Source organism: Leucoraja erinacea, chromosome 2 (assembly GCF_028641065.1).
Source record: "Leucoraja erinacea ecotype New England chromosome 2, Leri_hhj_1, whole genome shotgun sequence".
Taxonomy (NCBI): Eukaryota; Metazoa; Chordata; class Chondrichthyes; order Rajiformes; family Rajidae; genus Leucoraja; species Leucoraja erinaceus.
Genome location: NC_073378.1, coordinates 62564587 through 62577973, shown reverse-complemented (window position 1 = coordinate 62577973; position 13387 = coordinate 62564587). Strand labels below are relative to the sequence as shown.

General features: G+C 41.0%; 1 protein-coding gene across 1 annotated transcript in view; it reads right to left on the bottom strand.

Moving 5' to 3' along the window:
* Positions 1-550: 550 nt before the first annotated feature.
* Positions 551-13387, bottom strand: part of galnt1 (UDP-N-acetyl-alpha-D-galactosamine:polypeptide N-acetylgalactosaminyltransferase 1) — an 85186-nt gene continuing 72349 nt past the window's right edge. Inside the window, exons 9-12 of the mRNA XM_055657806.1 lie at positions 12243-12382; positions 7084-7182; positions 4220-4354; positions 551-1961 (exon numbers count right to left, since the gene is read on the bottom strand). Of these exons, the coding sequence (XP_055513781.1) occupies positions 1815-1961; positions 4220-4354; positions 7084-7182; positions 12243-12382 (521 nt within the window). The 3' untranslated portion in view covers positions 551-1814. The remainder of the gene's footprint in view (positions 1962-4219; positions 4355-7083; positions 7183-12242; positions 12383-13387) is intronic.

Here is a 13387-nt window from a genome sequence, read left to right as displayed (position 1 = left end):
CGTACCGTACACCTACCACCCTTTGCATGAAAAAGATACCCCTCAGGTTCCTATTAAATCTTTCCCCACTCACCTTGAACCTATGTCCTCTAGTTTTTGATTCCCCTATCCTGGGCAAGAGACTCTGTGGGTCTACCCGATTTATTCATCTCATGATTGTGTACACTTTTGTACAGAAGTCTTACTCTAGTTTGACTTTTCAAAATACAAGACTACGACTTATCTGAATTGAACGCCATATGCTACTCCTTCGTCCACTTACCTAGATGATCAAAAATCTGCTGTAATTTTTGACACCCTACTTCACTGTCTATAATGTCTCCTATTTTGTCATCTGCAAACATATAAACTATGCCTTGAATTCTTAAACAATTTAAATAAATGATGAACAGCAAAAGGCCCAGCTTTGTTCAAACAATCCCTGTGGCACATCACTTCCAACCCTGCATCAGGAAAGTGTCTATAATGCATAAAATGGAGAAAGAAATGCATTGTATTGAATGGATAATTTATTACTGTCTGACAAGGGTAGTTAGAAAACACAATTAAATCAGTTTCAAATCTTTTATTAGGAAAAAGCAATCACCAGTATTTCACAGAATCTAGTATAGTTATGCAAATAGTGGAGTAGCAGGAACTGTTTTGTGGACGGAATGAAGATTTTATCCTGCAAAAACCCAGCTGCAGTCCAGACCAGCCCAGCCCACTGATGAGAACATATAGTGAATTTTATTGTTTATAAAACAAAATATATAAAAAGGGGGGGAAAAAAATCTACATCCGATAAAGCTAGGCCACACACACTCCTAACATTATGAGGAAATGCATTATTCATCAAGAATACAAAGCCGAACTATACAGAAACATTTATTCACTGTATTTCAGAAGCTGGTTAATGAAATGATCCTCGACTGGTTCGTAGCAGCAGTTCGAATAATTCAAGGAGAAGAAGTCAGGAAGGAGCCAAAAACAAAATTTAACAGCCTACAGAACCCGAACAAGAAGTTATAAAAGGGGAAAAAATTAAATGAAATAACATATGTGAAGAAAATAAAAAGACATCTCTATAATTTCCCGTCTCTATGTGGCCTCTAATTTTCAATTTCCCCTCATTACGAATGAATTAACTGAAACAATTCCATGGCAAACAAAACAGAAGGTTCACAATTTGTAAATCAGAACTGGTTAATTCTTCATTGAGATATAAAAATCTACACAAAATTAAATTCCTCATAATTGTAATATTCATTTTTCCATGAATTCTGTCCCAGTTAAATAGATTTTGTATTTATACAAAAGTGATTTAAATGTATGTTTGATATATGTTCATTGTATTCTTGCACTGATAAGACGCAATATTGGTCACCACAAATAAACCAAGATATTTTGTGATTTTATGAACATTTCTGGGGTCTATGCCACACTTTCAAACAAATACAAATACAATTGTGCAATTAAATTACTATGATATGCTGCTTACGGGAAAATGGTGATGTGTCAGGACCACTTCCTTGATTAAATCATATTTACTTAATGAGCAGTGCAAGTCCATTCACTAAGATTTAAACAATCTTGCCAGCCCCACCTTCCCCTTTTTAAATCAGTTAGAAACATTGTAAACATCAGTGCGCACAGTTTCTCCGAAGTCTGTAGTTTCAAACCGCAAAGAAGGAATGCAGATTCACAATATCCTTCAAGTAGTCTACATGCTCAGAGGAGGAACCTATTCGCTGCTAAGATGAAAGTTCATTTTAAGTACAGATCTAGCAGTAAGGTGCACAGAGGTAGCCCATTAAATCTTCAGAGCTGACCAATCAGAAAACCTCAGGGAGTGTGACGTTGCGCAAAATCCACTGTTGTGAGCGGCTTCCATTGCAATCCTTCATGGTGGGCACTTGGCTGTCTGCATCTGTGGATTTATCCAAGCACTGATTGCTGTTCACATGCATCAGGAATAGTTTCTGAAACATTAGAAAAATTGTACTATTATTTTTGTACGAAAAAGGTCCCATAAAAATTTCTAATGCAAAAAAACCCTTACTTTACAAAGCATTTAAGCAAAACATGTGGTGTAGTCAGATTTCATAAATGCAAACAAGCCTGATCCTAGGTTCAGATTAGTTTAGTCATGTACTGCAGAGTGTAACAAAATTCAGTGTGATGTTGTCAAGCTGGAAAGAATGCAGAGAAGATTTAGGAGGTTGGTGCCAGGGCTTGAGGACCTGAGCCATAGGAAGAGGTTGGACAGGCTAGGACTATGTTCCTTGGGGCATAGGAGGATATGAGAGGTGATCTTATAGAAGTACTGTACTATTTTACCCAGAGTAGGGGAATCAAGAACCACATGTATTTTTAAGGTAAGAGGGGAAAGATTTAATAGGAATCTGAGGGGCAACTTTGCACACAAAGGGTGGTGGGTATATGGAATGAGCTGCTGTAGGAGGTAGTTGAGGCAGAAACTATAACAACATTTGAAAGACATTTGGACAGGTACTTGAATAGTAAAGCTTTAGGGGGGCATGGGCCAAACACGGGCAGGTGGGACTACTGTAGATGGGGCACCTTGGTCGGCATGGCAAACTTGGCTGAAGTGCCTGTTTCTGTGCTGTATGACATGAAGCTGAGTAAACATACAGTAATAATTACAACAATAAATACAATAATATGCAAAACAGCAGAATGGTACAAGATTGTAGTGCATTAGCTGAGAAAAGCAAAACAAAATATTAAAGTAAAATAATGGAATGAGATAAAATTAAGAATAAGAGTACATGTAACACCTTCAGGAAATCGGTGCAAAAGAGATGATAGGTTCATGAATCATATAGCAACGGGGGAAGAAGCTGTTCTGAACTCTGGATCTCCAAACTTTCAGAAAGAAGAAAGAAAAGGGAATGGCCAGGGTGGAAGGCATACTTCCAGCCTTCTTGATGCACCATATAATGAAGATGGATTGGATGGAAGGAAGTGTCGAGCCTGTGATTGGCTGAGCTGTGACAACCACTCTGCAGGTTTAGGTGGTCATGAACAGAGCTGTTGCCATATCATCCTGTCAGTAGAATAAAAAGTTGGTGGATTTGTTGGTGAAATGGATCCTGAAGCTATTAACCACCCCGACAGCAGCTCCATTGATTAGGACAGGGTTGTGCTCACTTCTTTCTTCCTTAGGTCAACAACTAACTCTTTTGTCTTACTGGCATTAAGGCTAGATTTTTGTCCAGACACCATGAAACAACAATTCTCAGTCTCTTCCCTGTACTTTGTCTCATCATCATTATTGTTAATCTGGTCATCAACAGTGGTATCATTGACAAATTTAAAGATCGTGTTGGCATTGTACTTGGTCACATTATCATGGGAGTAGCGGGAGTACAGCAAGGAATTGAATGCATAACCCTGAGGGGTACTAGTGTTGAGGGTCAAGGACAAGACAAATCAAGAATGTTTAATCATCATATGCATTGCGAACAGAACAGTGAAATTATTGTTGCTGCAGCTTTTAACACATTAACGCAACATCACAACAAATAAATATACAATCAATAATACAGTAAATTATCGGTTATATTAGGTAACCAGACCATAATAGTGCAAGCGGAACTATATAGATCAATCCTCATACAAATTTAATTGAAATTCAGTGCAGCGATAAGGTTTTATGGTGTTTAAGGAACTGCAGATGCTGGAAAAATCGAAGGTAGAGAAAAGCGTAGGAGAAACGCAGCGGGTGAGACAGCATTTATGGAGCAAAGGAATAGGTGATGTTTCGGGTCGAGACCCTTCTTCAGACTGATGTGGAGGTGGGGGGGGGGGGAAGAAAAAAGGAAGAGGCATAGACAGTGGGCTGTGGGAGAGCTGGGAAGGGGAAAGAGGGAGAAAGCAAGGACTACCTGAAATTGGAGAAGTCAATGTTCATACCGCTGGGGTGAATAACCCCCCCCCCCCCCCCACTGCCTTCTGACCGACGTCTCTCTCATCCAATCAGCACCCTCGATCATCAGTCCCACCCCCACTGTCTCGCGGAAACCAGAGATTTTTAATAGATTGTTTTTACCGAATTTTAAAATCCATATTACAAAACATGGTTGGGATTGTCCCCCACCTCTCAAAACATGGAGGGGACGAGCCCCCCCCCCAGGATTTCTGCCCAACAGTGTTATAGCCAGCATTATTTGGATAGAACATTTTAAGCTAATGTTTTTATAAAGGCAATACTTACCACAGCATCATGCTCCCAAAGCTGATTGCCTTTTAGATGGTGACACTTCAGCATCATGATAGGGCCATGAAGTTTGGACACATCTAGGCACAAATCATCTGTTCTAATTTCTTTGTTTGCAGTGTAAGAAAACACCTGGAAAATTAAAAAAAAACAGGATGAGTTTGTTAAAAAAATAATAATTCATGTGTAAAATAAAATATTTTAATATTTGCCAAATATTGTCCCATATTTATTCGTTGGTTTATTTTTAAGATGTAGGCTACCATTAAGCAAAAATGTGCAGCTAAACAGGTGATTAAAACACAAACTTGAGCAAATAGCTTTAATGAGCTCCAAGCGTCAACTCTCCTACCCTGCAAATGCTAGTACAGGTGCACAACCTTTTATCCGAAGATCCAAATAACGAAAAGCTCCGAATAGCGGACATTTTTTCAGTCCTTGAAGAAAGGTCCTTGAAGACGTTTACCGAGTGCGGCCCGCAGAGGTGACAGCGGAACCTCCGGTCGGTCCTCGAAGAAAGGGGAACTAAATCCCCATTCATAAAAGAGGTGAGGGTATATGGCGCGGGAGGGTTAATAATTGACAATCTGCTGCTGCCTGCCCGCTGAGTTAAAAAGTTCCCACGGTAGACTCACGATACACAGTGTGTCGTGAGTCTTGCGTGGGAACATTTTAACTCAGCTGGCAGGCAGCAGCAGATTGTCGCTCCCTTCAGTTTCACCCCACCTACACCCCTCTGCTTCCCGGCCATGTGTGTGACCCCTTCCCTCCCCTCTCCAGTTCCCCGCCCATTGCACCAGCGCAGGGGCTTTGCGTCTTCACGTCAATGCCAGTCACCGGAGACGTCAGGACCAACGGGACACCGACCCCCAGGCCCACTGCAAGCACGGAGATCCCAGAGACCCACAGCCAGCAGCAGCCCAGCCCCATTCCAACTCCAGAGGAACACGCTTCCCGTAGGGACAGAAGCTGATGGTGCGCAAGGTGCGTCTTGTTCTTGGGGTTGCAGATGAGGGGGCGCAGCTCGGGCTGTGACGTCTCCGGCCACCCCCCTGTACAGGAGTTGAGACTGGGAACTGTACCGCCCTTGCAGGTGAGCAGGAGAGTGGGGTTGTTTGCAGTTGCAGAGGGAGGGGGCAAGGGCGGTACAGTTCACAGTCTCAGCTCCTGTCCAGGGGGGTGGCCGGAGACGTCAGGACCAACGGGACACCGACCGCAAGCACGGAGATCCCGGAGACTCACAGCCAACAGCAACTCTAGCCCAGCCCCGCTCCAACTCCAGAGGAACCCGGGTTGCGAATGAGGGGGCGCAGCTCGGGCTGTGGGCGAACTGCCACTTATCGCTGGAGCGGCCCATCGGGGAGTGGGTTCCTGTTGGTCCTGATGTCTCCGGCCACCCCCCTGGACAGGAGTTGAGACTGGGAACTGTACCGCCCTTGCCCCCTCCCTCTGCAACCGCAAACAACCCCACTCTCCTGCTCACCTGCAAGGGCGGTACAGTTCCCAGTCTCAGTTCCTGTACAGGGGGGTGGCCGAAGACGTCAGGACCACCAGAAGCCGCTCCCCCCGATGGGCCGCTATGGCGACAAGTGGCAGTTCGCCCACAGCCCGAGCTGCGCCCCCTCATCGGGACTCCGAACCCCAGGCCCACTACAAGCACGGAGATCCCAGATCAGCAACTCCAGCCCAGCCCCGCTCCAACTCCAGAGGGGCAGAAGCTGATGGTGTGCAAGGTACGTCTTGTTCTTGGGGTGGCGCAGCTCGGGCTGTGGGCGAACTGCCACTTGTCGCCATAGCGGCCCATCGGGGAGAGGATTCCTCTGGAGTTGGAGGGACAGGGAGACACAGCGGCTTTTGAGAATGGTGGGCAATCACTTCCAAAGTTCTGCCCACACAGTCAGTACACCTCTCCTATACTTGTCTCCTGCACTAAGATTATCTCGCAGAGAACGATCCCAGCCTATCCCTCCCTATTCTCTCCTATTCTGCAAGAAAAAACTACATTGAAGACTCAAACTCGCGATCGAGTAACTGCCGGGATCGAGGCGCAAATTCGCGACCTTGCGGATATGAGCCGAGCACTCTACCACTGAGCCAGCCGTTAAAATCTACGCTAAAAATCTTCCAATCCGAAAGCCGAATAATTCCGAATTACGAAAAATGTCTGGTCCCAAGGCTTTCGGATAAAAGGTTGTGCACCTGTACCATTAAAACTAGAGGCATATTCTAAATACATTTTTCAGTTATCATTTCCAATAACAATTTATATTTTATTGGCTTGTAGACTGTAATTCTATTCCTTAAAAATTACTATTGAAATTAAAATATATTTTAACTTATCTACATTTCTTTTCCCATAAATTCTGTTTTTTAAAACTACAACACACTTATTTCTCTAAATGCCCCCTAAAACTAGTGAAAGCGGAAATAACTTCTTAGTTCAGCCAACTATCAGCAGCAGATACATAAATCACAGATATCTGCCTTATGCACAATGCCAACTATCAGGGTGCTCGTGAAATATCTATTTTGATTTAAATGGCAGCTGGAGCCCAGAATTTCCTTGCAAATAAAATAACCACAAATTAATATCAAAAGCTTACAATCACATGAACGTAGATCAATTCAGTCTTTGAAATTTGGTCTGAAGTCAAGAACATACATACAAATTCATCAAATAAACTTGCTGTTCTGTCAAAGTAACCCACAGAGGCAGAACTAAGACAGTTGAGTATTGTATAATAGTGCAACATACAGTAGAACGAATGCAAACTGGAAATATTCAAAATCAGCACACACGGTTCTGACGTTATCACTTGTGGAAAACAGAGAAAATCGGAAATAAACAAACTGCAGCTCACCTGATTGCCTCCCATACCATGACAGTTAAATATTCCCACTTTTTCATTTTCCTTTCTTGCCATATTATCTAGACATTGATTTGTCTCTACATTTCTAATCTAAAATACAAGGTAAATAAAATAGATTAGTTAACCAGCCAAGACATATTTGAAAACATATTCATCTTTAGAGTCTTTACTCAGTAACTCAATCAACTACTGAATGCAGCAATACAAGCCCCAAGCTTGATATTTGCTCTATTTCTATTAATGTATTTTCACCAGGGAGATGGGCCATTGCTGCAGAGTACAATTACCAAACTATTTGGCTTTCTGTTACTGATTATTACACATCAACTGAGTGATGACAAGATTAAGGAATTGATCAAGTAGAACCATGAAAATTAAACTCCCAAAAATCTTTCAAAATTGCTGATTTTGATACAAACATGAGAAATACTAATTTGGTTAAAACTATAAGTCAAGTCAAGTCACATTTATTTATATAGCACATTTAAAAAACAATTCTCATTGGCCAAAGTGCTTTACATTTGTTATAAGAATAGCACAACAAAACAAACTACATACATATATACATGTAGCCCTCACTCAGAGAACGTCAGGAAAGGCTTGGGAATATAGATAGGTCTTCAGTCTCGACTTAAAAGAGTCGATGGAGGGGGTAGTTCTGATGGGAAAGGGGATGCTGCTCCACAGTTTAGGGGCTGCAACCGCAAAGGCGCGATTGCCCCTGAACCTATGCCTAGACCGTGGGATATTCAGCAACCCCAAGTCGGCCGATCTGAGGGGCCTGGAGGTGGAGTGGTGGGTGAGAAGACTTTTTATGTAGGTGGGGGCAAGCCCATTGAGGGCTTTGTAGACATGGAGGAGGATCTTGAAGTTTATACGGAACCGCACAGGGAGCCAGTGGAGAGAGGCCAGGATCGAGGTGATGTGGCCCCTTTTTCGGGTGCCCGTCAGGAGTCTCGCTGCGGCGATTTGGACCAGTTGCAGGCGGGACAGGGAAGATTGACTGATGCCATTGTAAAGGGAGTTGCAGTAATCTAGGCGGGAGGAGATGAATGTGTGGATATAAGAAGTTCATATAACTAAATTGCAGGAAGGAACCAATATCTTCATACGAGGGCAGCAAAAAATATAGAAGTACGAGAGAAAACATTAATATATGCAAACCACTGAGGAAATAGAAAGATTCCTATAATAGTGGTCGCAAATTTTAAATTTCAATTTAAAATTCTGCTTCCACCATTTTAAGCAACATAAAAATCAGAAACATGGCAACAACAGTGGACACTCAGCCTTCCTCCCCTACTTCAGTCAAAGCAATGCCAGCGAGCATAAAAAGAATAAACTGCAGGAAGAACTCAGCAGTTGGAGGCAAATTTCAAGTTAGGACCATTAAGTCTTACAGCAAAATCCTCCTAACATCACCCAGCATCTCCTCTGCATTCTCACTTATGCAATATATTTTTTCCTACAATGTTATCTGTACTGTCTGCAATATTCTAACTAAGACCTGTCCTTTAAAGGAGTTTGCGTGTTATTTCTCATTCCTATTATTTATAAGTAAAAATAAGATAAGAGTTTTATGAATAACTTAAATCATATGTTCCACTATCTTTATCTTGCAATAAATTTGACTCATTTTAAAGTTGCAATTTTATCATAGGGCATTCTGATAAATGATAGAGAAATTAACATCCAAAAAGGCCATTAATTTGCTGTTAAACATCTTGCATTAAGACAAACTACGATTGAAATGGAAATTTCCTGATATACACTGCATTTCTCATTTACTGCATATAAAAAATGTTTTGGAAAAAAATTAATCTTAGAAAGTATGAAGGATTGGAATTTTCATGGATAAAATTAATGTAACAAGGAAATTTCACAATGCATATCAATTATGCGTTATTGAAATATTATTGTCTTAACATAAATTAATTCAAAAGCAGGGAAAAAACTTTTGATTAGTGCTTAATAGAGCAAATAATCTGCATTGGAACCTTTAATTATCCTTCTGAATCTGTATTAGATTCTGATTAGTTTAGTTTAAAGAAATAGCGTTGAAACAGGCCCTTCGGCCCAATGAGTCCGCACCAACCAGTGATCCCCAAACATTAACACTATCCTACACACTAGGGACAATTTACACTTACACCAAGCCAATCAACCCACAAACCTCCAGTGGGAGGAAACCGAAGATTTGTGAGGAAACCCACGTGGTCACGGGAAAAGGTACAAACTTCTCCAGACAGCACGTAGAGTCAGGATCAAACCCGGGTCTCCAGCGCTCCAAGCGCTGAAAGGCAGCAACTCAACTGCTGCACCACCATGCCGCCCTCACTCCCGAGTAATTGCATGCAAAACTGCATCCCATTGTAGGATAGCTCATGGAGCAATGAACATCACAGCAAAATAGTGTGTAGGAAAGAACAGCGGATGCTAGTTTAAACCGAATATAGAAACAAAAAGTTGGAATTACTCAGCAGGTTAGACAGCATCTCTGGAGAAAAGGAATAGGTGACATGGTCGAGACATGAAGAAGGGTCTCAACCTGAAACGTCACCTATTCCTTTTCTCCAGAGATGCTGTTTGACCCACTGGATTACTCCAGCTTTTGAGGTCTATCTTCAGCAAAATGCATATGTATGATACAAGAAAGAATATGGGCTTCTTAAAGATGCTTCAAAAATCAGGGTCTAATAGCTGGACCAGAAAATAGGCTGCAACTCATGGCATCTATACTGAGGAAAGTCTTGAAAGTCAAAAGAATGAAATGTTCTGTTGGTTAATTAGTTGTACTACATAGAACGGAAACCAAAGAATATCTCTAAAGACAAAGGAAAACTGGAAAGAATCTATTCAACATGGATCCAGTGAAAATGCCATACATTAAGCATAGTTATTAGGTCAGACAAAATTATTGAAGTGGAAATTAGAAAGTTGCCTGTAAAAGAAGAACATTAAATTAAATAGGGACGAAGACTGAATTAGAATTGAGGGGCTCGAGATGAAATGCAAACATCCGTGGACATACAGGCCCACCTTCAATATTTTAAATGTTCTGATATTATAATTACTCTGTGTAACGATAAAATATCATCTCTTCTACTTCCCAGGAGTTTTGAGTCGTTTAATGGCAACTGCACCTCAAACAAAATTCTGATTTCATGTTTCATATTTTTATGTTAATCACGCGAGTGCTTTTTGAAAGCCTATTATCATGGGCTTAAATGTTGAATGGAAATTTGCAAAATCTCCTCTGGTTTGGATTGCCAGATTGAAGAGGCAGATTTGGAAAAAGGATTTGTACAGAATAGACCATTAGCCAACATATCACTCTATTTTGTTTATACCTATCTGACCATGCTTTCATCATTATAAACAATTTGTGTTAACATAATACTTTAAACAGTATTTTCAAGCTGTTTCACAAAAATTTAATAACGTACACAAAAAAATAGACCAAGATACAAGGGTCAAATATTTTTGGGTGATCAAAAGCTTAATCAAAGGAATTTTTTTTAAACAAGGGAAGTGGAGAGGCAGATAAATTTAGAAGGAGAAAAACAAAGCACAAGTTTCGGATGGTTCAAGTCACACCTGCCAGTTATGGTATCAGAGGGACAATTTACTCATGAAGTTTTACAAGTGTAAAAGACAATAGAAATCCAATTGAAATAACAATGATGTTTAACTTTTAGTGTCAAGATATTAGAATAATAACCGGCATTTGTTAAAGGTGTCATATACATCAATGATCTGGATGATGGTGTGGTAAATTGAATTAGTAAGTATGATAGGTGGTGGTGTGGTTAATGAAGTCTACAGAGAGATTTAGGCCATTTGGAAGAGGGGGCTGAAAGATGGCAGATGGAGTTTAATGCTGATAAGTGTGAGGTGCTACATCTTGGCAAGACAAATCAAAATAGGACGTACATGGTAAATGGTAGCGAATTGAGGAATGCAGTTGAACAGAGGGATCTAGGAATAACTGTGCATAGTTCCCTGAAGGTGGAATCTCATGGACATAGGGTGGTAAAGAAAGCTTTTGGTGTGCTGGCCTTTATAAATCAGAGCATTGAGTATAGAAGTTGGGATGCAATGTTAAAATTGTACAAGGCATTGGTGAGGCCAATTCTGCAGTATGGTGTACAATTTTGGTCGCCTAATTATAGGAAAGATGTCAACAAAATAGAGAGAGTACAGAGGAGATTTACTAGAATATTGCCTGGGGTTCAGCAACTAAGTTACAGAGAAAGGTTGAACAAGTTAGGTCTTTATTCTTTGGAGCGCAGAAGGTTAAGGGGGGACTTGATAGAGGTCTCTAAAATGATGAGAGGGATAGACAGTTGACGTGGATAAGCTTTTTCCATTGAGAGTAGGGAAGATTCAAACAAGAGGACATGATTTGAGAATTAAGGGACAGAAGTTTAGGGGTAACATGAGGAGGAACTTCTTTACTCAGAGAGTGGTAGCTGTGTGGAATGAGCTTCCAGTGGAAGTGGTGGAGGCAGGTTCGATTTTATCATTTAAAAATAAATTGGATAGGTATATGGACGGGAAAGGAATGGAGGGTTATGGTCTGAGTGCAGGTAGATGGGGCCAGGTGGAGAATAAGTGTTTGGCACGGACTAGAACGGCCGAGATGGCCTGTTTCCGTGCTATAATTGTTATATGGTTTGTTATATGGTTAATTACACAAGAAAATTATTTTGCTTTTGCGAATTTTGTGGATTAACCACAGAGAGCCCCAGTTAAATGCCAGGAGTACACAATTCTAGCGCGGCACATAATCAACACCCAAATTTATAATCGCAATGCTGGGAAATTACAGAGTCCAAATTCAACCTGCGGTCAGCATAACAGCAGCAGGGGTCTCTCAGCAGATTCAGACCACGTGTTTGCAAGAGGAGATTGATTTTCAACCTGGTTATTCCTACAAAAAGCATCGTCACACACAAATGACGTCAGCGTGCACTTGTGATCAAATCAACAAGACCAACATTCAATGACGACACACGATAGACAAAAATGTAATAACTTCAAACAAATGAATTGAAAATAGTGACAGCTCTGTGAAGCAGCAGCTATTTTGTCTCAAATTATATCGTTGATAAAATTAAAATCATCTTCAGAATTGCTGAAAATTGTACCTCTCCCAGGGAGAAATAATGCCGTGGAATATGGGAGTCAGGATAAACGTTTTCCAGGAACCAAGAGAAAGGTTTACATGACAGCTTTTGTCTCAAAGCTTTGCGTGCTGCTACGTCTCCATATTCAACCTTCGTAACACCTATTGAATTAAAACCATATCACAATAAATCATGAAAAAAAAAATTAATGTTGATTAAGTTAAAGACAATTGTACCAAATTTGTTAACTCATCTCCACAAATACTTTCACCCTGCTGCGTGTTTCCAGCACTTGCTGTGTTTCCTCCGGATTTCAAGAAATTTAAGGTATCTTTTGGCAATTATTATTAATTATAATTGAAACACAATTGCAGGCTGGATTATATTGCACAAATTTAGAATTATGCACAAATCTATGCTTACTGTAAAAGGGTAATAGACCCTACAGCATTTTGTGCTACAGTTTTGCGTCTCATCTAGTGGGCAAAGTCTTATTGGCTGAAGTCACACTGGCAATCAGCTGCTGAACTTCAGTAAATGTCAGAGCTTTGTAGTTGTGCAAGTGGTCTGAGACGACATTACATCTCTCATGGGACTCCACACGGAGTCTCATGGCACAGTTCAGTACGCTTGGGATTCCACACCATTCTTGGGTAGGGCTAGTGGATCCTATGCCTGAAACTGTATCGATTTCAATGGAGATGCCTGAGGACTATGTAGCATAGCGACATTTAAATTAATTAATTCCAAATCATCTTGTGTTCCAAACTAACTTTCGATTGTCTTTAAAATCATGGGAGACCGTGTCTCACAAATTTGAGTTTTTTTAAGTAACCAAGAGGGTTGATGAAGGCAGGCTCATAGACATGGTCTTTAGCAAGGCCTTTGATAAGGTTGCGCAAGAAGGTTAGATCACATGGGATCCATGGGGAGATAGCTAACTGAATTCAAAATATTCACGATGGAAGAGAAAGCAGAGGGTTGCAGTGCAAAGTTGTATCTTGGGTTGGAGCCCTGTGACGAGTGGTGTGCCTCAGAGGTTGGTGCTGGGACCATTGCTGTTGTTATCAACATCAACAATTTGCTTGAGAATATACGAGACAAGATTAGTATGTTTGCAGACACCACTAAAACCGGTGGTATTATAGACAGGTGGTTATCAAGGT